Source organism: Macrotis lagotis, chromosome 3 (assembly GCF_037893015.1).
Source record: "Macrotis lagotis isolate mMagLag1 chromosome 3, bilby.v1.9.chrom.fasta, whole genome shotgun sequence".
Taxonomy (NCBI): domain Eukaryota; kingdom Metazoa; phylum Chordata; class Mammalia; order Peramelemorphia; family Peramelidae; genus Macrotis; species Macrotis lagotis.
In genome coordinates this window covers 286,695,968-286,721,644 of record NC_133660.1, presented here as the reverse complement: position 1 = coordinate 286,721,644, position 25,677 = coordinate 286,695,968, and the positions used below count along the sequence as shown (strand labels likewise).

Below are 25,677 nucleotides of genomic sequence, written 5' to 3'. Positions count from 1 at the left end.
AGTCACAGAGAACCTTCATGCCACAGGCCTGGCCCTGGCTCAGCCAGGGATACTGGGAGTCGCCACAAGGTGGCACCGTCCCCTAGGAAATGACCAGCCACCCCGCACCCTGCAGACCACTGCCTCGGAGCTGCCCAGCACCCAGGCAGATGATGGGGAGGGCCAGGGAATCTCTCTGGCCCAGTTAGTTTTCTAGCCCCTCCCTCCCAGTGTGATAAAGGAACTAGAATTGTCCATGGCTTCCTCCTGCCCCTGTTCCTTCTTTCCCCACTCTAAAAGGGGATGACATGGTGCCTCCCAGGGGTGACTCCTGTGAGTAAAGCCCCCCATCCACACCAGGCCTCAGTCACCAGGGGGGGCATCGCATTCACATCACATCATGGGTGTGCTTGGGAGACCCCAGAAGAAGCGGCACGACCAAGCTGGCAGAGGAAGGTCCACCATAGAAGGGTTCCACTGGACCTGGGAAGGCCCCAGGACAGGGAGGGACTGGTCAGCACTTTGTTAAACCACATGGAACCTGGGGAGCCCTCCCAGACTGGGGCAGTCATTTTGATGGTCGGGGTCAGTGATCTGCTTAAGGAGTGACCTTGCTGGGCAGCTTGCTGCTTGGCTTCATCCTGCTGAGAAGCTGGGGCCGGGACTTTGTTCTCTGGCTGCCTCTGCCAACATTGTCTGGAGACCTTTGCCCCAGTGGAAGAAGAGCCGATGGGGCCTGCCCCTGGCTGCTTTAACTGGTCATGTCATTTTTCTAGCATCTGATGAGGTTCTAAGAGGCAGGTGGACACTGGGCAGGGAGCTTGGGGCCTTCCGGTGGGGTCACCTTCCCAGTCTGGGCCAACCCCAGAGGAGTGGGCATAGGGACTGGATGGGGGGGTCTCAGGCAGGGGAGAGCTAGGGAACAGCATCTGGAGGATTCCCCGACCCCCCCCCCCCCAGCCCCTTGCTCTGGCCCCGGACTCTGGAGGGCAGTGTCAGGGCCTTGCATCACAGAACAACTTGGACCAAAAAGATGTTTTATTCATCAGCAACATTACATTCTTGGCTGTTTACAGTGGCAGCATTGGCCCAGGCCTAGCCCTGCCACCTAACAGGATTGGGGAGGATGAGGCCAACGGGGAGACAGTGGTTGAGATTTTGGTGAATGTCTTCTCAAGCCTGCTAATGGGTCATTCCTCCAGCCACTGACCACAGGGCCAGACAGAATAGAGAAGGCCGCTGTTGTAAAGTATTCCAGGCAGACCTTCGTACAGCAGGGCCAAGGGGGCCCCCACAAATTTAGGGGTCCCCAAATTGGCTGTAACTCCACAAGAATAACATCCCCCTAATCTGGTTAGAAGGGTAGCACCAGGAGACAGGATGGGCGGTGGGGGGTGGGCCAGTCAGGAGTTCGGTGGCACCGCTGATGTCCGAGGGAAAGATGCACCTTCCATAGACCCTACCAGCTCACTTTCAATTGGTCCCATGACCCCATGGATCTGTTCTTCCAGTCAGTGAGCATGTATTAGATGCTCACTATATACCTAATAACATAAGCCAAATGGTCTGCTTCACCCCATCTCCCCAGTGCCCCAGTAGGACCTTTCCCAATTTTCCAAGCACAGCCCTGTTTGATTCCTTCCCCATAAGCTACCAGATGACCATGGTGGGGGGTGCAGGATTGAGACCCTTAAACTGATCTGGACCCAAGGCAGTTGAGGGTCAGCTCAGCGCCCCAGGTGGCCCATGCCTCAAGGAGGGCAGCCCCTTTGAGATGAGCCCATCTCTGGGTGTCTTCCTTGTGAGGATTTTGGGGGCTTCCTAGGTCTGTCCTGGCTGGTGGCAGATACATTCCTTAGAGCTGGGAGATAGGGAATGGGAGAAACGTTCGGGGGCCCATTTGTTGATAGAAAGGAGGCTGTCTTCAGTTTCCTATGGATCTAGCCATGGAGGGCTAGGCTAACTGATATATGGGGGAAAGGAGGGTTTTCTGTGACGAACCACAGTATTCTATACCAAATGTGAAATGGTGTCTCCTCCCAGGGAGAACCCAGTTCCCTCTGCCAGCCCAGATGGACGGTGCAGGAACAAGGAGCCTCTGGGCCAGACGCGGCTCCGTGTGACCTCTGTGCTTGGGGCTTGGGGGGGGCTGTCTGTCCTGGACCCCAAGCACCAGGCTGGAAGAGAGCATGGCTGAGTTTTGCTCTTAAATCTTCATCTCCAAAGATTCCGATCCTCTTCTGCCAATCATTGTGGGATGAGGGAGGGGATGGGAGGAGGGCTGGCTTGGGCTGGGGGATATGGAGCCTCAAGGGGATAAGTATCTGGGCTAAATCTGTCTAGACTCGAGTTCCAAAAGTTCCTGTTTCTTGATACTTGGCTTCCAGCCTCTGCCCACCTGATGGCTTCTCCCTACTGTCTTGCCCCAGCTGCCCCCCAGCCAAGGCCACAGCAGGGGCAATTGGCAGGAACGGTGCCCTTTGTCGCTCCCTTCCCCATCTCCCCAGCCCCCACTGGACATTAAAATTGAAGTGGCATAGTCCCTCATCCTCGGGCCCCAAGGCCTCCTCTTCCTCCTTTGCTTCAGACGGCTGCTTTACTTGTGAAGGTAGGCGTCCAGCCAGAGCTGCCCAGACTCCTTGAGCGAGCTGTGGAGGCAAAGGGGGTCTGTGGCCAGGTGCTCCCCAGAGAGCATCTCAAGGATGCTCACCCTTGGCCTGTTGGATCTAGGCCTGGTACCTGTGGGCATCAGAGGGGGCCCTTCCAAGTGAGGCAGCTGGCTTGATGCTGACCCTGCACAGCCCTCCAGTCTGGGCTGAACTCAGGGGAAGGGGGTATGCAGGAAGGGAGTATTCCTTGGGGGAAAGAGAAGGTTGGGGGATCCTCAGGCAGCATCGGGGAGGGGCCTGGTGGAGGGAGGGACAGGTGGTGGGGGAGTCCCGGGTGGCCACGGTCCCACGTGCAGGGCATACTCACTGGATGATGTCGGCAAAGGCGGTGAGCAGGGGCTTGGTCTGGTATTGGATACCGTGCTTGCTGCACAAGGACCTCACCAGGGGCGCCACTTTGTGGTAGTTGTGCCGCGGCATGGTGGGGAAGAGACTGGGGGGGCAGAGGGAAGAAGTGCTGAGCACTGACCAGCCCCTCCCAGGCCCAGGCCAGCTCCCCTCCCCCTTTTCCCAGCCCCCACTCACTGATGCTCAATCTGGAAGTTGAGATGTCCACTGAACCAGTCATTGAAGAGAGACTCGTGGACGTTGCATGTGGCCTGTAGCTGGAGAAGGGGGGCGGGTCAGGCCAGCCCCTGGAGGACCCCTCCACCAGCCCACCAAAGGCCCCGCTCCCTGGCCGTCGCCTCCCCTCCAGGGGGTTACCTGGGTGGAGACCCAGTCTTCGTTATGGTCATGGTCGATGTGCATGGGGATGTGGTTCATCTGGGTCACCCACACGAACCAGTTGCTCTCAAGGAACCTGGACAGCACAGTGGCCTAGAATGAGCAGGGCCCCTCCTCCCCCAACACCCGAGTCCTGGGGGGCACTGCCTCCCCCTCCTCCCACCACAGCCCCCACCTGACGATGAAGAAGAGCACCAGGAAGCTTTTGAGGCCCAGCAGGGGGATGTAGGTGAAGGAGATTCTCAGGTAGAAGGTGAGCATCCAGGCCAAGTCCTAAAGAGGTAGAGCCAGGGGTTGGGGGTAGGGTGGGCAACCAGGGGCCAGGCCACCCAGAGACCACCCTGCCTCCCTGCCTGTCTCCGAGCTTTCATCCTCCCCCCCCCGCGCCCCCCCATCCAAGAATCCTGCCCCAGGTGCTTCTGTCCGAGAGGAGCCACAATTGAGAGACCCGAAGGTCTCGGCTCCTTGCTTCTTGGCCGCCGGCTGGGGGGCAGACCCCAACAGCCTCCCTGAAGTCCCTCCCCTCCCCCAAGCTCAGAGCTCTTGGAACAATGGGACTGGGGGGAATACTGGACCCTGGACACTCACCACCCACTTCTTGCGCTGCACCACAAAGTAGAAGATGTACCACTGGAAGTAAAGGGGCAGCAAGGCTGGGGGCCCAACTGCAAAGACAAGAGGGTGAGTGGCCCCCAAGGGGCCCGACTGCTGCCCATTCCAGATCCTCTCATTTTATAAATGGGGAAAACCGAGGCTCCAAGGATGGGGCCCTGTGGTCACAGAGCTAGCAAGGGCCAGAGCAAGACTTCCTCCAGCAAGGCCTGCGGGTCCCAACTGCCCTGCCTCACCCAGGCCAGTGTCTACTGGCACCACCACCACCATTTCTGGATCCAGAGGCCCCAGCCCAAGGGGCTGCATGGAAAGCACAAGGTTCTGGAACCACTACCGGATACTCATTTGGGGGGTGGGGTGGGGACTCAAAATCTTATCAAAAAATAAATGTTGAAACATAGCTCCAAAAAATAACATTCAACAACCCAAATAAGTAACAATGATTGTCGACTCAAAAATAAGGAAGCCAACCCCGGGAGCAAGCAGCCAGGACCCTCTCTCCTCTGCCGGGCCCTCATGGCGCCACCTTCTGCCTGCTCTTTGCTTTGGGAGTGAGACCACCATCCCCAAGGTTCTTAAAGGGGAAGCAAAATGGTGCCACTGGAGTGAGTTCAGACTGTTCAGTCATTGTTACTTGAAAGGAAGGGGGGGAACCAGGTGGGAGATGAGATGGCTGAGCCATCTGGAGCAGCCCCCCAGCCCCTGGCCAGGCCCTGGAGCAGTATCAGGGAGCAGCCGCCCTGCCCTGGGGCATCCTCCAGGACCCAGCTCCCCTCCTCAGAGCTTTCCCAGGCAGGGCACCCCAAGATTTGCCTGCAATTCTTCTTCACCTGCTGCTCTTGGCCCAAACAACGGTGGTCTCAAACCCCACCCCTTAGCTCAGCTAAGGCTTCTCTGACCTCAGGAGACTTTGTACTTTATAAAGGAGGTTCATCTACACAGAAGCAAAGGGTCTTGGGGCCCTGCGACCCTCCCCCACCCATACCCCAGGCTTGGTCTCTCCAGGGCTGCTTCTGGCTCAGCCTCTGGGTCTCTAGGCCAGAGTCCAGAGTGAGGCATCTCTCCAGGAAACCAGCCCTGGGGGGCCAGGTGTGTCCCACTTGGCCTCTGTGCCAGTCCCCTCAGAGGCTCCAGGGGAAAGAGAAAAGAAGCACCTGGTCAGGACCCTGTCCTTGAAGGGGGCCAGGGCCCAACAGGACCTGATGCTGCACTGGGCCAGGGAAGCTGCACTGTCCCCTGTCCCTGCCTGACCCCCAAGAGCCAGACAAGACACTCACTCAGGAAGAAGTATTTGTGCTGGTGGTTATAAGGCATGTATTTCTTCTTTTGCTTCCCGAGCTGGAAATAAGAGGGTGGGGATCAAGAGGGATGCCACAAAGAGCCCCCCCCAGGTCAGCCATGAACCCCTTTCCCAGATCCTGCCTGTCCCAGGGGACTCTTCCCCAGATCAGAGGCCTGGGGCCCCTGTCACTGGGAGGTCATTCAGGCCTCAGGAGTCCTGACCTTCTGGGCCCCTTCCCAAGTGGGTGATGACACTGGGAGCCAGAAGGACCCTGGAAGCTGATGAGCATCCCCACAATGCCTCTGGCTTCTTTCCTGTACAGAGCAGAGTGGAGGCTGCCCAGCCCTGGACCATGGCCCCCCCAGTCCCCAGAGTTCTCTTTTATCCCAACATGTAATGGAGGAGGTCGAGGGGTCCCAATCCCTGGATGGCCACTGGTCAGTGTCGAGGGCCCCTGGGGCCCCCGGGAAGAGCCAGGTACTTGGGGGGTTGGAGACCCCAAACAGTGCTGCATGTAAGACCTTTAGAAGCCGGACATTGGAGATGGGCTCATCCTTCATCCTGCAGATGGAGGCACGGTGGCCAAGAAAGGCCAAGGGCCTCATCCAAAGCCAAGCCTCCCGCCCTTGATGACCCAGGCTTGGACTCAGGTCCTTATCTTTGACCCCCACGGCCCCTCCTGCCTGGGTCATGTCCTCCACCTGGAAAGCTGGGTCAGCCCATACTTCCGTTGCAGACAAACCCCATTCCCCTCCTCCAGAGCCTTCCCTGCTCAACTCGTCCGGGTCCTGCCCCACCACTAAGGGATCCCCGATAATGAATGATCTCACCAAGTGTTGAGAGGTGGGTGGGAAAGGGGGGGCCTGCCTTGGGAGCCAGAAAGGCCCACGTTCTAACCCTGCCTCAGACACAAAGTGCCAACTGTGTCCTTGGCCCATGGGAGAAGCCTAATTCTGTTTTATAGATTGAATGGGGGCAGAGCTGCGTGCAGCCCCACTGAGGCTGGTCATAAGCTGGGTGAGGGGCATATATAAAAATTGTAAAGATGTGATTTCTCTCTCATCACACTCAGTTTGGATCAATGTACAACATGGAACCAAAGTAAAGACTGACAGATTGCTTTCTGTGGGGGGAGGGAAGTAAGATTTGGGGGAAATTGTAAAACTCAAATAAAATGCTTAAAAATAAAAAAAAATTTTAAACAAAGATAGCAACATGACAAGCCCAGGGGAGACCCAACATATGATGGGCAACAGCTGGCACTCCCCCAGCCACCCAGGGCCCTTCACACCCACCACCCCAGCCCTCTGAGCCCCTGCTTCTCCCCAAGGACCACCAAGCTCTTGGGTCTCTCTCTTAGCACTCATTCCCTAGACTGGGCTTCCCTGAGGGTAGGGGCCAGACACATCCCTGGATCCTCCCCACCCCCCAGGGAGAGCACTCTCTCAATTTTACAGTCGCCCACCCAGGATCACACAGTGGATGTATCAAAGGCTGGATTTGAATTTGGGTCCTCCTGACTCCAGGCCCAGGCTCCTCATTGTCCCGAGCTGCTGCCTAGGCCCCCCTTGTGCTTTTGTTCCAGTTCTCAGAGTCCGGGCCACTGGGCCCCCACTCACCATCATGGATCAACATGGTGGGTGTGGGCAGAAGGCCAGACTTGGGAAGCAGGATGGGGTAGACTCCTTCCCATCATCCCTTGGGCTTCCTGAGTCTCAGGGCTTCGTCTACTCTGGGGGGTCCCACCCAAGAGTAAAGGATGAGCCACTGGGAGGGGGGTGGGGGCAGGGGTGGGAGGGCCTGGAAGCCCCCGGGGAGGCTGGCTCACCCACCCCCTTCCCTCTTGCCCTGGGCTCACCTCCACCGACAGAATCTTCCCCAGGGCAAAGAACAAGGGATGCATGTTGAGGTCTGGATCCTTCCGGAAACAGTTTGGCTTGGCATGATGCTGGAAGTGCATGTGGTTCCACCAGCTGGCAGGGGCCCCCTGAAGAGGAGAGGTATGGGCTGAGGCAAGGAGGAAGGCACCAGGTACCCAGTCCCCCAACCAGGGCCCAATGCACACCCCGCCCCTCCCAAACCTTCAGATGGCCAATCACGAAGTGGTGGAGCAGGTGGTTCCATGTGGATGTAGGGCAGACCGAGAGATGGCCGAAGTCATGCTGGAGCCACCCTGCCTGAGCCTAGAAGAGAGGGTAGAGCCAGACTGCACCCCTGCCTCATGACGAAGGTCCCTCCCTCAGCTTGACCACCTGGCTGGCAGAACAGTCAGCTGACCACACCAGGAGGGCGCCAGCTCCCCTCTCTGAGCCTCAGTTTCCCCACCCTACAATCGGGGGTCTGTCCTCACTGATCTCTAAGCTCCTGGCATGGGTGACCCCTGACCCTCTCCAGCTCTGACCCTGACCTTAGGGACTTCCTCTCCCCCAGTTGCCCCTGAGTGGACTTGTCTTCACCACCCCGGCCCCCAGCCATTCTTCACACACGACACTCCCAGCCTGGACCCTGGCTGAAGGACAGCCCCCTCTGGACCCTTCTCAGCCTGATGGTCCCTGAGGTACCAGGGCCTGAACATACAAGAACTCAGGCCACACTCGTTAGGGGGCTGGGCCACCGGTCAGGAGGCTCCAGCCCCAGGCAGCGGCTTTGACATTACCAGGATGCAGGATCCAATGAACAGCCTCTCCTTTCTGGGGAGCAGTACTGATTCCCGTGGGAACGGGCCGGGCTTGGCAAGAGCCAGGCGCCAAGGCAGGGGCAGACCCCACAGGGAGCTAGCGGGAGGGCAAGCAATGGGGGAACAACAGGAGGGGCCAGCCAAGGAGCCGGGAGGGGCTCACTGGGCAGGCTCACAAGAGATGGCAGCGGCAATGAAATGCTTCTCCTCGGGACCAATCGTCACCTTTGAAATGCCTGCCTCCCAGGCAGTGACCCTGGACAGGTCACCCTGCCTCACAATCCCAAAGACTCACTGACCAGGACAGAGAGTATCAGACATAGATTCTTTCCAGTGTGTTCCTATTCTAGGACCACAGGGTGGGGCTCCCTGGGCTCTCACCCAGAGACTTTGCTTCAGCCCTGACATCCCTGCTCCAAGGCCCCTCCCAGCCCTGAACCTCGATGTTCTAAGGTTCTTCTAGCTCTAATATGCTTCTTCTTGGCTTTTGAGTCTGGGGTCTCTTTCTACAGTTCACACCAACATCCTGCCAAGAAGAAAAAGCCTTTCCCAGGGATGTGAAGTGGAGGGGCTATGTGGGCCATGCCGAGCAAGATGCCCAGCAAGCCTGGGCATTGTTACCTGGACGGTGGCGAGCAGAACTGCGCTGACCAGAAAGGGGACCAGCGACGTCCCAAAGATCCAGAGCGTGAGCCAGGCGGCGACATCAAAGAGCAGGATTTGCAGCAGGTAGAACGAGAAGAAGATGGGGCTGGCCTTCAGGAGGCCCATCTGCTCCACCGTGGCCCTCAGCTCTCGGAAGTCATCTGTCAGCTGTTTCTGTGGGGGGGGGGAGGTGGGTGTGGTAGTAAGGGGGTGCCTGGCAGGGCAGCGGGGGCTGCCATGGGCAAGTGGGGTCTGGATTGTGGGCAGAGAAGGGGCCTGGACTGGGGAGGGGGGCGTCCTGAAGGAGAGGCACGGAGCCCAGGCAGAAACTGATGGCACAGGGAGGCTGTGCTCTGGAGAAGATGTGGTTGTTCCGGGGAGGATGGGACAATCTTAGAGGTACAGAACTACAGGGAGTCAAGGCATGAGCTCCCCAACCCTGGAGGGATCCAAGCATATAGGATCATTATGTATAGGATCATTCCTTCCTTGAGCCACCTGGAGTGGGGAGAAGCTCCTCCCAGACCCCGGGCATGGCCGGTCTCCCAAGGCACTCACGTTCTTGTTGGGCTCGAAGCTGGGCTGGTCCGGGGCTAGCTCCCCAATCAGCAGGGAATTCATGTACTTCCGGACCAAGGCTTTGTCAATGTGGAAGGCCATGAAGGGATCCTGGAAAAGGGGAGAGATGGCTGGGACATTGGGGATCCCCTCCCCTGGGGTCATCCATCCTCAGACTCTCCTCTCCAAGGACAACTCTGCTTCCACCCAGCCCAAAGGGATGGAGACAGATATGTGCACCTCATAGATAGGCATACCCCCACATTCAGCCGAGAGCACCCAGCCTAGCAAGAGAGGGACTATGAGGCCAGGCTGGCCCAGGGCCTGTGCTCTTCATCCTGAGGCTTCCAGGCCTCCGCAATACTGCCCCCCCACTGGTATTTGGAAGCCCCCACCCCTAAACAGCCCTTCCGGGGTAGACATGACCCAAGGCAGATGAATGGGGGGAGGGAGGGGACATTCTTCCAGTTTCTCTAAAATGTCAAAATCTAACTTTAAATACCAGGGACAGGAGGAACCTTAAATTCTTTGGGTAGCAGAGGAATAAAAGTCCTAGGTGATTAAAATCAATTGATTGGAAGTAATAAGGAGGTGGGACAGGCTGGTGCAAGCGACAAGCCCAGTCCCCACCCAGTCAGGGAGCTCTGCTCACCAAACATCAATGACTCCCCATTAAGGGATAAAACTCCAAGACCTGCCATTGACCCAAGGAGGGAGTAAGGTCAGGCAAATATGACAGAATAGGAGAAGGGTCAATATGGAAAGGGATGTGGAGAAACCAGGGCACTGATGTATTGCTGGTGGAGTTGCGAGCTGATCCAACCTTTCTGGGGAGCGATCTGGAACCATGTCCAAAGGGGAGAGAGCTTGCATCCCCTTTGACCCAGCAATGCCACTGCTAGGCCTGTATCCCAGAGAGGCCACATGTACAAAAAACACATGTACAAAAATATTCATCACAGCTGTTTGTGGTGGCAAAGAACTAGAACCTGAGGGGATGCCCATCCACTGGGGAACAGGCTTTGGTATGTGAATATGATGGAGTACTGTAAGTAAGCACAGAGCAGCCAGACGGCTCTGGAGTCAGGAGGACCTGAGTTCAAATCTGACCTCAGACACTTAGAATGATGCCGAGCAAAGGGAGCAGAACCAGGAACAACAACACTGTGAGATGATTGATGATGATAGACTTGGATCATTTCAGCCGTACAAGGATCAAAGACGATCCTAAAGGATTTGTGTTGGAAAATGCCATCCACACACAGAGGATAAATATTAAAAACTTTTTTCTGTTTTTCTTTCTCATATTTTTCCCTTTATTTCTAATTCTTCTTTCACAAATAAGAAACTATATTAAACATGACTATAAATGTGCAACCTGTGTCAGATCACTCATCATAGGGAGGGGGAGAAGGAGGGTGTGATGAAAATTATCTTTGTGTGTAATTGGAAAAAATAAAATAACATTAAAAAAAGAATCTGGGACCAGGTGAAATCATCCAAGGGGCAATGGTCCTGGGACTGATGTTCTGAAGGGGAGCTAGGTCTGCATCCTGAGGTGGAGAACAGGGAGCCGGTCTCAGCCTCTCAGCACCCCAGCTTTCTCCAAAAGCATTCAATTAAATCAGGCAGTAATACACTCACCTCCTTCTGTGGGAGGCGACACTCAGAAAGTCCCCATCACCAGGAGACCCAAAGTGTAAAAAGCTCAGCAAATCTGGGAGGAGAGAGCACTGACCAATGCGGGGGGGGGGGGGGATTTCCATAAAAGGTCCTAAATGGGTCAGTGAGCAGAGGGCAGTAAATGGGCTGGTCTGACTGGAATGAGAAGTGACGTGAAAAGTTTTTATGAGGCAGAAGGAAGCAGCAGAGATACGCCAACAGGACTTGGGATCAGATCTGTACCCCAAGAGGGTCGCTGTGGAAGCTGGAGGAGGTTGGCCTACAGAGGGGTAGCCTGGGGACAGGGAGGCGCAAGAGGAGATGAGGCCAGAATGAGGAGAAGGGCTGGGATGGGGCAGATGGTAGACAGAGGCAGCAAAAGTGTTGACCACTCAGACCTTCAGGTTCCTCTGTATAAAAGGTGGTTATGGGCTTCCTTGCAGGTGTCCCTGTGAAGTCCTTTCTGTCATCCCAGAAAAGGGAATTAAGATGATCTGACCCCCAATGATGAGGAGTCTCAGATGTCTGGGAGTGGATGACCCTGAGGGATGTGTGACAGTTTAGCATTCACTACTTGCTTCTGAGTGCTTATAACACAAGGGCTTTGCAGAACTTAGAAACATTATTATTCTCATCATTATCCATCTATGACTCAGCCACCGCAGCCAGCACAGGCCAGGCAGGTGGGAGCATCTTCCACCAACAGCTCCTGCCACTAACAACTGTGGATGGAGTCTTGCCCTGTGTCTTCAGCTATAAAAGGAATGCTAGTGGCCTTGAGGGGCCAGTCTTTATATACCTAAAGGAAACCAAGGAAAGCCAAGAATCAATGAGGAGTCCAGGGGAAGGGTGGTCCCCAGTGACTCTGGATGGAAACAAAATGTAAAAGTGACAGGGAGTGAGAGATGGCTTGCAGGGCACTTTTGGCCAGTGACCGGACCGCCAGGGCCAGAGCTGCAGGACACAGGTTCTGGAAGCACCTCAGGGATGAGGGGGTGTGGTGGGTGGTGTTTCATTGTGTGGTATGTGTATGTATGTGGGGGGTGTAAGGTGTATATAGATATATGTGTGTATGTATATACATACAGGAATGTGGGGTGTGCGTCAAGTGTGGGAATGTGTGGTATGGGGGGATGTATGGGGTGTGTGTGTGTGTGTGTGTGTATGTCTTGTCCTAGGATCAACTTGGTTTGGAAAGGCTCACTACCAGACCAGCCAGAGAGCCTAGAGGATCGGCCAGCCCCAGGAAATCACCGAGACCATCTGCTACATTGGGGGGAACCCAGACCCTCCCAGATTTGCTTGTGGGGCCCATCCTGAGAACTTTCAGATGCCCCATCTAGTGTGTGGGCTCCACATTTTAGGAAAACCTTCTTTGGAGAGCAGCCAGAATGGGGAGGGGGCTTCAAGAAAATACTCAGCCAAAGTCAAGACAGAGGAGTCAAGGCAACCTGGCTGAACTCTCAACATTTCCCTCCAAACAACTTTAAAATAACACCACAAATCAAATGTTAGCACAGAAGAGTCAAGAAAAGTCAAAGTGAGACTTTTTTTGGTGTAAGAAAACTTGAAGTTAGCAGAAGTCTGGGACCCCAGAGTGGAAGCCTGTCCAGAGCCCAGACATGGGGCAGCAACAGCCTTAAACTTCAAGAGCTGTCAGTCCAAAGGTAGAAATGGGATCAGACAACAGGGTCAGAAAGAGATTACAGGGGACCCTCTGCCACTACTGGGTATGGTTGGCACTAATTGGAACTCTATTGCCCACATGCAGTGCCTGGGTCATAATTCCAGGGCAAAGAAAAGCACTGATGACTGGTCACAGCAGGGCAGGGGGCCTGATTCCAAAGCTAAAAGGAGCACCAGTACTTGTGACTGGGGATTATGGAGGAGCAGGGCCTTACTGGGGGAAGTCTAGAGCACAGACCCCTCCCCAGGATCACACCACATGGAAGTATCTCTAGTTATTCTGATCCATATGAGCAAACTAAAAAAGAATGACAGCCAAAAGCTACTATGGTGGTAGGGAAGACCAACCTACAAAGTCTGAATACAAAATTGTGAAAACAGCTATGAAAAACACCTAAAAAAACAAAGTTAATGGGACACATACCTAATAATATTTCCTGGAAGGGCCAAGAGGGAAAATTAGAAAAAGAAATGAATCATGTTGAAAAAAAATGATAAAAGGAGAATTAAACAGCTTGGTAAAAGAGGCACCAAAAATACTGAAATATCATCTTAAAAAACAAATTTGAGGGGCAGCTAGGTGGCACAGTGGATAGAGCACTGGCCCTGGAGTCAGGAGGACCTGAGTTTAAATCCGACCTCAGACACTTAATAATTATTTAGCTGTGTGATCTTGGGTAAGTCACTTAACCCCATTGCCTTGCAAAAACTGGAAAAAAAGTTAGATTCAAAGAAGAAAAAACTAATGATTTTATAAGACAGCAAGAAACAGTATAAAACATAATGGGGGGGGAGAGGTAAAATTGCTAATAGGACAAACAACTGATCTGGAAAACAGAGACAGGAAAAAGAATTTAATAATTATGGGAACTATCTGAAATCCACCGGCAAAGAAAGTGCCTAGACACCACATTTCAAGAAATCATCAAGGAAAACTTCTGCTAGCTTAGCTCCATAGGATAAAATAGAGATTGAAAGAGATCACAAAATGAAAGCTCCCAGGATATTATTGCCAAACTCAAGAGCTTCCAGGGGCAAAAAAAAAAAAAAAAAAAAAAAAATACTTCAAAGAGTCAGAAAAGAGCAATTTGAATATCATGGAACCACACATGTTTGAGCAGCTTCTATATTAAAGGAGTGGAGGGCTTGGAATGATATCACTGGGAGAAAAGGAGCTAGGATCATAACCAAGAATAACCTAGGCCACAAATTGAATATAATGCTTCAAGGGGAAAAGCAGATATTTAACGAAATAGAGGACTTTCAAGCATCTCCAATGAAAAGACAAGAGCTGAATGGAGGATTCAGCATTCCAAAGATGAGATTCATAGAGGTAGACAGGAAAGAAAAACCACAAGATCTCCATAAAGATAAACTGCTCACAATCCTATCTGGGAAGTGGATAAGATAACAAAAGGCAAGAGTAGGCTTAATTAGGTTGGAAAGATCTCCATCAAAAGCCCCCAAACAGGAAGGAAGAGGTGGAGAGGGGCAATTTTTCTCCTATAAAAGGGGAACATAAGAAAGAACTTTCCAGAGGAGGAAATGGGAGAATGGTGAGCGATGCTTGAACCTCACTCTTATCGGAATCGGTTCAGAGGAAAGAAACAGGCACACACACTCAGCTGAGTTTAGACACCTAACATCCAATAAGGAAATCGAGGGGGAGGAAGAAGAGGAAGGGGGCAGATTGAGGGAGCAAGGTTCGAAAGCAATCTAGACTTTTGTGGAGGGGCAGGATAAAAAGAGAAAGAGGAGGAAAGATGCCGTACGGTAACCCTAACTTCACGTGGCCCACAAACTGGAAGGGGAGGACACCACGTTGGAGAAACACACACCCCGCGTTCAACTAGCAGCAGAATCTTCCTTTTGGGGTCCTTCGCCTTCAAAGACGCGATGCCGTGACCAGCGGGTGGATGGGCTCTGAGTGGGGGTGCTATGGTGGAGTGACAGCTTATAAAACAGAACTGGGGGTGCTGGGGGCACGCTCCCCGACTGGATCGGGGATGCGATGGGGACCGCGTGGCCAGGCTGGAGGGCCTCGCCCGGGGCCGCCCGGCCGGGCAGTGTGTGAGCCTGCGTCCGAGCCGCCCCTGACACCGGGCCGGCGTGGGTCACGGCCTCGGTCACGGCCTCGGAGGCTCTGAGGAGATCTAAGCAGGGGGCGATGGGGGCCTGCCGTGCTCCCCGACAGCTCGGCGGGGGCCTGGGCAGGGATCCGGCCAGCCGCGGGGCCTCGGGGCTCAGAGCGCTCGGGCTGCGCCCCCCATGGCACTGGGGCGTCCGAGGAAAGGCAGGCCCCGGCCCCGCCTGCCTCAGTTTCCCCGTCTGCAGGGGGCGGCGGGGGGCCAGGCCCGGCCAGTCCGGACCCCGGGGCGGCGCGCGGAGCCCGGCTCGTCCCCCCACGCCCGGTCCCCAGGGTCAGGGATCCCTTCCGCCCCCTATTGGCCGAGCGGCGGCGGAGGCGGGCCGGGGGGCGGTGGTACCACCCGTCAGGACCAATCAGCGCCCCCGAGGCCGGGCGCCGCCGTCTAACGGAAAGGCCGAGGCCCGCGGCCCCCCACCCCCCCGGCCGCGCCGCGCATGCCCCGTCTCCCGGGAGACCGCGGGACTCGGCCCGAGCGCGGGCCCGGCCCCCTCCCCGCGGCCGCCCCGGGCCCCCGCGCTCACCGTGGCGTCCTGGCCGGCGTAGTGGCCCAGCACCCGCGAGCCGCCCGGGTGCCTGCGGCTGAAGGCGCTGACGTCGTAGACCTTGCGCTCGATGACGAGCCAGCGCTCCTGGCGGCCCGAGCGCTGCGCCACCTCGGCCCAGGTGAAGAGGCGCGGCGCGGCGGCGGGCCGGGCGGCCGAGTGCGGGGCCATGGCGGCGGCGCGGGGCGGGCGGCGGGCGCGCGGAAGCCGTTTTCAGCACCGGCGGCGGCGGACGGCGGCGAGGCTCGGGGCCCGCGCTCCCATTGGCCGAGCCGCGTGGCGCGGGCGGGAGGGGGCGCCCCGGCGCCGGCCCCGGCCCCGCCCCCCGCCGCCAGGCCCCGCCCCGCCCCGCGCAGCCTGCGGCCGGGAAACTGAGGCCGAGCCCCGGCCTTGGGGGCGCCTCGGCCAGGCGCTGGCCCACGAGGGTGGCGGCCACGACACCTGCCAGCGGGTGCCCCCGGGGACGGGAGGGAGGGCCCGGGGCCCGGGTGGGCCCGGCCTGAGGACGGAGGCAGCCGATGGAGACCCGGACCCGGGGTTGTCCACGCCGTCCTGGGACTCCCTCCAGCGGGGCCAGGCCGCCTCCCGGCCCCAGTTTCCCACATCCACAGACAGTGCAAAGCTGCCAAGAAATGTTCGTTGCCAGGCAGTGAAATCCTCTTGATCCCCCGCTCGCCCCCTCCATCCCACCCCTCTCTGCCTGGCCTCAGAGGGGGTGCCCAGGCCCGGGCCTTGCCATCCCGCCGCCTCCGCCCTCAGGGCTGCCCCCCAGACACGAGCCACCATTCTTGCCTTGTCGTTGGGACGAGTGAGACAGTGGATACGAGCCACCCGTGCTTTGAGCCCATCTGGCCCGGATGTTTGGTCCAGGGTTCCCACCGCCCCACTCCGCATCGTACACTAATGGTTGATGCCAGATCGTGCCCCTGAGCAACCCGCCTCGTTCCTTCCCCCCTTTCCTCCCTTCCATCAGGTTCTTGTTCCTTGTTCCTGAAATTCGTGACCAAGGCCAAGAACATCTCCTTTGCCCCAAATGCCATCTTGAGAGATTCTGGGCATTTGCCCTGCCAGGAGTCCTCTCATGGGCTTCTCCTTGCTCAGGCTCTAACCCCACCTTCCAGAAGAAGCTTTTCCCCATCCCCCTTCATACTAGTGCCTTCCTCCCTGATTATCCCCCAGTTGATCTGATTGTGTCCCTTTTTTGTACATCGGCACATTGGCTCTCCAATCGGACTGTGAGTTCTTTGATGGCCGAAAGCATCTTTTCCTTTGGAGAACATTTGACTGATTGGCACCTGAGCTGAGGTACCAGAGGAGAGTAGTAAGGAACAGGGAGAATGCAGCCAGGTATGATGGAAGGCCAAAGTGCTGAGCAAAACAAACAAAAAAATCAAATGTAGAGAACAGCGATTCTGGCCTATTTCATTGAAAACAGCACGTTGAGAAAAGGAGTAGCCTGGAAATAAACCAGGGAAAGTCCATGAGAATCAGCCTGGGCAGAACTGTAAATGTTGAACTGAGCAGGAAGACATTGTATTTTATCCTGGTTTTTTGTATGTATCTGCATTTTATTCTAGTGGCCATAGGGAGCCACTAAAGGTTTTCTGAGCAGGAGAGGAGCATTGTCAGACCTTTACTTTAGGAAGCTAATTCTTGAAGGTTTCCAGAGGACAGTTTGGAGAGGGGAAAACTCAAAGACAACAGCACAAAGGTCAAGGATCCTTCCTCAAGGGCTTCTAAGTTTTTGAGTTTTACACCAACCTAGCCTACTGTGCTGCCACAGCCCTGGGACTAATGCAATGGTCCAGGAAAGATGAGCTAAGGGAACAATTGTGTAAATGCAAAGTAGGGAACTAATTAAGCAAAATGTTGTATTGCTAGAATCCACATAGAGGACAAGCCTCTCTTAAGCACCAGGCTAATAACATAGGTTTGAAAATGGAGCAATTGTGGGTGATCTCCACATTAAGAATCACCAGGAGGATTGTGCCCCAAACTCAAGACAATATCTGGGAGTTGTTCTTCAGTCATCCTTGACTCTTTGTGACCTATTTGGGATTCTCTTGCTTAGATACCAGAGTGGTTTGCCACTTCCTTTTCTAACTCATCATAAAAATGAGGAAACAGAAGCCAACGGTTAAATTGGCTTGACCAGGGGGTCACACAGCTAGGAAGTGTCTGAGGCTGAATTTGAACCCAGGAAGATGAGCCTTCCTGATTGGAGATGGCTGTTTGGTTCTTGTCCTTCATTATCGAAGAGGACCAGCATGATATCACTATGTTTGAGTCAAATGACATTGTGTCCAACTGTGGCCGATCAGACCGATATGAGCTCGGAATGCTTTACCACAGGTTGGGCACAAATAGCGCCTGGGTGCTTATTCTAAACTTACATATGTCATGTTTCCTTTGAGCTGCCTCAATTCTGCCTTCCTCATGGAGTGCAGCCCCCCCCCCCCACTGATGAGAGCCTGCCATGCTGGGCGGTCCAGGGCTAGTGTCTCCCATGCTGTACAATTGATTCTTAATAATCAAAATTCTGATTGGAGACCTGGAAGTGGAGGTGAGGATACCAAGTCCCCTCTTTATCTTCCTATGATGTCTACTGATGGGAGTAGAACTCCCCCCCCCCCCAGTTCTCCTGCATCATGATTCACCATGGATTGTGTTGGTTCTACTCTGAACCTGAACAATTGTAGTCTGGATCCTTCTCTGGTCCAGCTTGAGTCCAAGTCATTAATGAATGCTCATTGACTTGACCTATGTAGACTGTTGTCTTCACATAAATTTGTGATGACAGGCAGATAGATGAAAAGATGGAATAGAGAGTTGCTGTTTTCTCCCCAATGTCCCCAACTTGAACATAGATAGCTGTAGTAGGGCCTAGAGTCTCCATCTTCCCATTATTTCTTCAGAATTCTTAGGACAGGCTCAGCCCCGGGCTGAAGGGGAGACCCAAGGCAGGCAGAAGTCTTCTCTCTGATTGACTTGTCCCCATTTCAGGTTGATCTGAGGAAAATGGCTCCCTTTGGGATTAGCGCTTCCTTCCCCCAGCCTGCGGACAACTCCTAATTGACTTGAGCTAAAATCCTTGTAAATAGCCGTGGCTTTAAACATCAACCTCTGGACTCAGACATGTAAATACACATTTAAAAGAATAGAACTTGCGGACTTGGATAGCTGCTGGAGAGGGGCAGGGCTGGATGGCCTTTGTAGGGGCCATCTTTCCCAGCCTTCCCAGAAGAACCAGGCCAAGAGAGCCCCAGGTTCCTGGACCAGCATGGTGATCCCCTAAGCGATCACAACTAGTTCAGGAGGAATCACCATCTGGAGCCCAATAGGTACCCAAAGACCCTTCTGGAGAGGTGTGTCCAAAGTGACTGCTCCATGAACTCTCAAATGGTCCAAACTCTCTGGGAAGGCATGTTGTGGGGGCTCAGGGAATAGTGAAGGGTCGTGTCACAGAGTATGAGGTCCATACAAACCCAGAATCATAGAAAGGTGGGCTTGGGACTAGATCCGAGGGGATCTTGAGTGGGATCCAGATCACAGGTGTCCAGGTCTAGAGTAGAACCAACAAACTCTGTGGTGAATCATGATGGGGAGAACAATGGAGTGGATTCCATCCACATTAATAGGCATTATAGAAAGATAGAGAAGGGGGCTTGACACAAAATATGCGCACCCCTACTTCCAACTCCTGTCCAGAAAAAGATCTAGAAGAGAAACAATAAACCAAAAACTTGTACAACTGCCTATCCTACTTGCAGAGAATTCCTGACTGTGGCCATAGCTACCCCCCGCCCCCCCCCCCCCAGTTCCCCTTTGACTTCCCCATTGAGAACTAAGAGCCCATTGTTGGCAAGGATGTCTTGGATGGGTCTCCAAAGAGCCTGCCTAGCAAGGTCTTCCGGCCCAGTTCTTTCAGCCTGTTCTCCCTTCCCCCACTTACTGCCACTCTTCTTGGGGACTTATCCCAAAGCTGTGTCTTGAACTGTTGCTAAGAAAAAACAAAAAAAGGGGAAGGGTGGAAGGGAGTGGGAAGAGAAGGTCTAATTGGGTCCTTCTTCCATGGGCTTTAGTGAGTTTATCTTTAAAGTTCAGAGTTCAGTCACAATCACTCAGAGCCCCATTAGGAAAATTCCTAATCCTTAGGTTAAGACTAAGGTCTCTTCCTCACCCTCCTTTACTTTTATCTATAGGCAACCCCTGACCTCTTTGTGGATAAGGCAAAATTCAGTTTATTGAATCTCAGCTCCTAGGTCCTTGCCCCCTTCCATTGGGATTTGTAGAATGAAGGACAAAACAGCCAGAGTGTAGGGGCTTTCCTTGCCCAGATTGCCAAGGGCCACTGGAGTCTGGTGACTAGACCTTGCCACCCTGCATGACCTTCGTCCCCTCTTCTCCTAAAGGTATAATATGTTTTGGCATTGGAAATGCATTGTGCTCTTCCTTCATGAGCCATCCCCAAGGATGGGAGGTTTGCCAGACTGTTAACCTCAAATAAAGACATTTAATCAATGTGTTGACTTAATATGGTGATGACTGCCTTCCAAGCCATGTTCTTGGAAATCATGAACTGGGAATGGAGTGGAAAGGAGGGGAACTGGAGCTAACTGGAACTCGGAGACTAGTTTTGCTTGCTCTGAAATGGGGGTGAAGGTCTCTTCCATTATGCGTCCTCACTGAGGATTAGAGTAAGTCGCGCACCCCCCAAAAGGGGGTTCCTTTCAATTAGATTGTTACAGGTGATCATTTGAAATTATCCTTTGATATGTCCTTTTTGTGCCTGTTAAAAACAAATAGTATTTATCCTAGTAAATAGAAATCATGTCTGGAGATAGTAGACTGTAATGGTTGACCTCTTGCCAACATAAATATTACCCACTCAGTCTGCCTGGGCCTTTAGGAGGCTGCCAGGAGATAGGGAAGGATTCTCCCATAGATCTAGTCAAGGGTTTGAGGGCATTGGTGCAGAGGCTGAGACAAGATGGAGAAGAAAATTTGGCTTCAGAATGAACATGGTCCATGGAGTTGGTTTTTCTTGGTGGAGATTCCCAGGCTCCAATACCTCCCCTCCACTATACCCCACCCAACTGTTTCTTTTCCCTTCTGGTCTTCTATGTTTTCAAAGCAGGACACCCAGACTTTTACTTTAGACTATAGTAGAAATGACTAATAACTTAAAATGTTCATTTGCTTTTTATCAGGGGCCCAAGTTGTGCCCTAAGGACCATGGGACCCTCCCATCTAACAGAACTGTTGTGTCCCCCATCAGAAGGTGAACTCCTGGTGAGTCAGCTGCTCTTCCATTTGGATCTTCAGGGCCTTGCACATAGTATTATTGGCTTAGTAAATTTTCCTTCATTCCAATGAAAAGCAAGCAAGCAAGCAAGATTGCCTCAAATGAAGCAGAATCTAGGGAAGGCCAGCCTGGACCAGATTAGGGAGGGCTTTAAAAACCAAATAAAAGAGTTTATAGTTCATTCCAAAGGCAAGAGGGTATTAGTGAAGGTCTTTGAACTACAGTGGGAGTGGGGAAGTGACGTGAAGCCAGAAGCTGACTTAGGGGTGATATAGTCCAATTCCCACATTTCACAAATTGAGACACTAAGGCTTAGTCTTAGAAGAGAAACGATGGGGCCAAGGTCACCCACTTGATGAGTAGCCAAGCCAGAATGGCTAAGATTGCCATCTGGGCCAGGACCATCCACCTGATAAGTAGAGCCAGGTCCACAAAGAAGATATACCCCCAGAAGTAGAAGAACATCCTAACTGCAAAGAAATAAGGCCATCTTCGAGGGACTCGATTGGTTCCTCCCCCTTCCTGGGCTCAGAGAACTCAGAGCTGGAGGCAATCCCAGATCCTTTAATTTTATGTGGAAACAGGCTATAAAGTCAAAAGTGGCCTGCCCATGATTACAAAGCCAGCAAGGGCCAGAGCAGGACTGGTCTGGTGATCCCCTGATGGCAAGCTGGTGCCACCTGAGTGAATCTAAACAGTACATTCAAGGAGATTTGAGAGGAAGAAGGGAGAAACCAGGTAGGAGGTAAGTTCTGAAGGAAGCTTTCCTGGGCAGGCAGGAGGTTTCTAGGTGGGAGATGGCTAAGCCCTCCCAGAGCAGCCTCCCCAGGCCAGGCCCAGAGGCACAGTGCCAGAGAGCAGCCGGCAGGCCAAGGCAGCCTGCCCAACTATCCTGGGCAGGGCAGGGAAGGACACTGAACAGCCTCCCAGCCTGAGGCATCCTTCAGGGTTCAGCTCCTCTCCTCAGAGCTTTCCCAGGCAGGACACCCCAAGATTTGCCTAAAATTTTTCTTCCCCTGATATTCTATGCCCAAAATTTACATCCTAAGAAAGGCAGGTCTCAAAACAAACCCAAATGAGATTAAACTAACTCAACTAAGGCTTCTCTGACCTTTTCAGGAGCGTTTGTACTTTATAAAGGGTGTTCATCTAAATAGAATTGCAAGGATTAGGTGGAGTAAGGGGTCTGGGGGGCTCGAGGCCTTCCCCATCCATCCCTCGGCAACCCTGGCTCCCTTCTCTAGGCTTGGCCTCTCCAGGGCTGCTTCTGACTCAGCCTCCGTTTCTCTAGGCTGACGCCCAGAGTGAGGCATCTCTCCTGGAAAACCAGCCCTATGGGGCCTAGCTGCTCTCCACTTGACCACAGAGCCTGCCCCCTCAGAAGTTCCAGGAGGCCTGACTCAGGCCCAGGAGAATGAGAAAAGAAGGAAATGGGACTTTCAAGCACCATAAAAGAAGTGGCTTCTTCCCCCTGGTCAGTACCCTGTCCCTGAAGGGGGGCAGGCCTCCAGTGGTCCAGGCAGGCCCAATAGGAAGGTACCTCTTTGGGCCAGAGAAACTGCACTGTCCCCCCACCCGGCCCCCAACAGCCTGGGCAAAACACTCACTCAGGAAGGTTATAAGGCATGTATTTCTTCTTTTGCTTCCCAAGCTAGAAAGAAGAGTGTGGGGGTCAAAAGGGATGCCAGAAAGAGCCCCCCCCAGGCCTGCCAAGTGCCCTTTTCCCAGTCTCTGCCAATCCCAAGAATACTGCTGAGCTGGACTCTCACCAGATCAGAGGCCTGGCACCCTGTCACTGGGAGGTCAGTCATGCCTAAGGAGTCCTGACCTGAGCCCCTCCCCAAGTCGGTGATGACCCTGGGATCCAGAAGGACCTTGGAAGCAGATAAGCGCCCCCACAACGCCTCTGACTTCTTCTCTGGTACAGAGCACAGTGGAGCTTGCCCAGCTAACCCCTGGCCTGAGTTCTAAATTCTCCACATGTGCTTCAGCCACCGCCACCTTTGTGGTCTTTGTTACAAATTGTTCTCATCCCTCCATTCCACCAGGAAAGCCTTCACATGCTTAGTGCAGACCCCCGCTTAACTCATTGTTGGGGCTGAGACCCTGGGTTGCACTCTACTTGGTTTGACCCCTATGCCTAGGAGGTATCTGGGGGTGTGGCCACCCCACATGCTATCACTTCTTGGAGCAGGGAAGAGTTGGGTGACCAGGGGACACCAGGAGAGGATCTTGCCCCTGAAAAGGGCTCAGTAGCTTCAGATACTGGGCTAAACTCCTGGAGCTCCCATTTTATTGATGAGACAGCACAGGATCTGCTGCTGACCAGTTAGAGACTGTGTATGGGAGGGAAGCTTGGTGAGATAGATGGGGCCTGGGAGGCCGTCATCCATCAGAATAGCAGGGACTGCGGCAGGAACTCTGGAGCCAAAGCGGGGAATGGACCCCCTATAGATAATGGTGAGCTTGTCCTTCCCAGACACATTAGTCCAAAGCTGGACTGGGCCTCCTTGAAGAGGTCATGGAGTAAGTCCTTCTCGGGTACAGATGTAGCCCCTTGTCAGGTGAGATACCAGGATTTTCTCCTTGCTGTCTTATATGGGACTGAATGGTTGAGGAAGGACCTTGGACAGTTCTGGGCCCTGGCAATGCCCACTTTGGGTAAAAGAAGAAGGGAAAAGATGTGGAGCGTCCCTCATACCCTCTCCCCCTGCCATGACCCCGTTCTTGGCGGTGCACTTCGGGGTGGCCTTGGCTCGCTGAAGGCTGTAACAGCTGTTAGGGAAATTGTGAGGACAGGTCTAGTGATGGATGAGCATCTGCCTTCCAAGGACCAACCTGGTACACTTCAGATTGTGCAGCCAGTCCTTCCCCAGTGGGAGTGGACAGCTGGGGTCATGGCAGGCTTTGAAGGCCTCCTCTTTCTGGTCTGATGAATGGCCTTGTAGGGACAGAGAGCCTTACCCTGATGAAATCCGAGGCTTTGAACTATTCCTTACTCATCCTGATAAAATCTGAAGGCCTTGGAATTTTTTCAAGGAGAATTTCAGTCAGTTCTGTTTGATAGGATTTTGATGAAGCACCACTAGCTTATGAGACATGAGGAAGGATGGCCAGGACTGTGCCTCCCAGGAGTGTGTGATTTACTGGGAGGCCACCACTGTAGCCCCAGACAGGGTGAGAAAGGTGGGTTGGGGAGGGCCAGAGTACAGGGAGGGAAGCCCGAGCTTTCTGCTTGGACTCATTAGACAAGGCTTTAGGGGAGCCTGGGGGGAGGGGGTACTCTCTAGGGGGCCCAGGACCAGTCCTCCAGGCAGAGGAGGACAGGTGGGGGGGGCACAGGCCAAGGGGCATAATGGCCTGAGTTCAGTTCTCTACCACTTGTAACTCTGCACAAACTGCTTCCTCTCACTGGGTCTTATTTTGTTTCTCTTCAAAATGAATAATTCAGTCGGATCTGACTCTTTATGACCCAATTTGGGATTTTCATGAACAATACATTGCCAATGTGAGCACTTTGACCCAACTATCCTTGTCTGATGTTAGAAAGCCTCTGGGACAAGTCAGTCATTGCTTCCCTTCCTGCACCTCAGCCCAAAGCAATCCATCACATCAGGGGAGGACTCCTTGAGTTTGGAAGGTTTGGGATCCTTGGGTGGAGGGTAAAAAGGGTGGAACTATGAAAAGATAAGGCCATGAACCCTACATCTGCCATTCACTAGCTCTGTCTCACTAGAAGGGTCTCATCTTTACTTCTGCCTCAGTTTCCTCATCCATAAACTAGGGCTACTTTTGTTCCATGTCTCATAGGGCTGTCCCAAGGAAAGAATTCCTCAGATTTAAGGAGCCACAGGAATAGAATCCATCACTGCTGTTGTATCACAACATTCCCTAGGAGTGTGATTTTTTTTTTTTTTTTTTTGCAGAGGGAAGCTGCTGGCATATCTGTTGAAGAACATTCTTTTTCCATGCTGGGGTACAAGTGGAGATCCTTCAGGCAGGGTCGGATCAGACTTACTCTTTCGTTCTCATATCTTTTTCTGGATTTCCAGCCCGACAGGCAGACCTCATAGATTGCAACATGGCCTCTGATGGGATGATCCTGAGGACACTCGGGTTCCTTCTGACTTAGAGAGTCCACAAGCTTGGATCTACCTCAGTTCTGATGATAGCATTTTCTTTCTCTTTTGATTATCTCAACTTATCACTTTTTCATTCTCCTCCTATAATCTTAACATGGATACCATCTCTACCCTCCAGATGTCTGGAATCTGTAAACTTGAAAGGAAAAAATCCATCTTTATTTCAGTATAATTGGTTTTCTTTGTATTACTATTTTAATAAATTTTAAAATATTCTGAGGAGTCAGGTTTCACCAGCCATGGAGTCCATAGCTTAAAACATTAGTGATCCCTGTCTTGGAGTATGTGAGGCTCTGGATTTGGAGTTGGCAGAACTGGACCCAAGTCCAGACTTTGCTACTTCCTATAACCTTGGGCAACTTCCTGAGCCTTAGTTTCCTCATCCCCAAAATGAAGGGGTCAGACAGCCAATCCTTCAGGTGCCTTTCAGTCCTAAGATATCAGATATCTTATGGAAGGGTGGGGTGACCAGAGATCCATAGCTGTGGGACTCTGGGCATTTCAGTTCTGTTTGTCTTAGTTTCCTCCTCTATAAAATGGGGATGATAATACGGAAAGAGAACAAACATTGATAAAGCTATAATTGTGCTGGACTTTTCTAAGTTCTTTACAAATATCTCATTTGATTTGGTAAAAAAGACCTTCCTCAGGGCAGATGGGTGGTGCAGTGAATAGAGCACCAGCCCTAGAGTCAAAAGGACCTGAGTTCAAATTCAGCCTCAGACACTGACACTAACTAGTTGTGTGACTTTGGGCAAGTCACTTAACCTCAGTTGCCTCCCCCTGCCCCGGAAGGAAAAAAAACCCCCATACTTCATAGGATTGTTGGAAATTTAAACACTGATATAAATCCTAGTTATCATTATTATTATTATTATATCGTATTTCCCAGGTTATGAAGATCCAGTGAGATCACACATCAAATACTCCACAAAGCTTAAATATTTAATAAATATGAGCTGTTAATTATTAAGTATGAGTACAGAAGTATGATAATATAATACGTCTGTTTTCTGAAAGCCTGCCTAGCTAAATTTAGAAAG

The 25,677-nt window shown here is 53.1% G+C and overlaps 1 protein-coding gene and 1 long non-coding RNA gene across 2 annotated transcripts; one reads left to right on the top strand and one right to left on the bottom strand.

Annotated features, from left to right (window-relative positions):
• Nucleotides 1-999: 999 nt before the first annotated feature.
• Nucleotides 1,000-15,403, bottom strand: FADS1 (fatty acid desaturase 1). Its single transcript, XM_074231321.1, has 12 exons — nt 15,167-15,403; nt 9,149-9,259; nt 8,567-8,764; nt 7,350-7,451; nt 7,127-7,255; nt 5,264-5,324; nt 3,963-4,039; nt 3,550-3,647; nt 3,354-3,450; nt 3,174-3,253; nt 2,956-3,081; nt 1,000-2,627 (listed from the first exon to the last, which is right to left on the bottom strand). Exons 1-12 carry the CDS (start codon nt 15,356-15,358, stop codon nt 2,576-2,578), a joined length of 1,323 nt encoding a protein of 440 aa, XP_074087422.1. The 5' UTR covers nt 15,359-15,403; the 3' UTR covers nt 1,000-2,575.
• Nucleotides 15,107-24,882, top strand: LOC141518923 (uncharacterized). Its single transcript, XR_012477313.1, has 4 exons — nt 15,107-15,308; nt 20,398-20,479; nt 21,784-21,966; nt 24,419-24,882. It is a non-coding gene; the product is annotated as an uncharacterized LOC141518923 (long non-coding RNA).
• The last annotated feature ends 795 nt before the right edge of the window (nt 24,883-25,677 follow it).

Bases quoted from the DNA above. Each gene is read 5' to 3' on its own strand.
- FADS1 (XM_074231321.1), bottom strand. From the start codon at position 15,358: ATGGCCCCGCACTCGGCCGCCCGGCCCGCCGCCGCGCCGCGCCTCTTC. The intron at 5,325-7,126 runs GTGAGCCCAGGG...TCTTATTTCCAG, and splicing joins GGAAGATTCTGTCGGTGGAG to CTCGGGAAGCAAAAGAAGAA. The intron at 2,628-2,955 runs GTGAGTATGCCC...TTGCCTCCACAG, and splicing joins GCCTTTGCCGACATCATCCA to CTCGCTCAAGGAGTCTGGGC.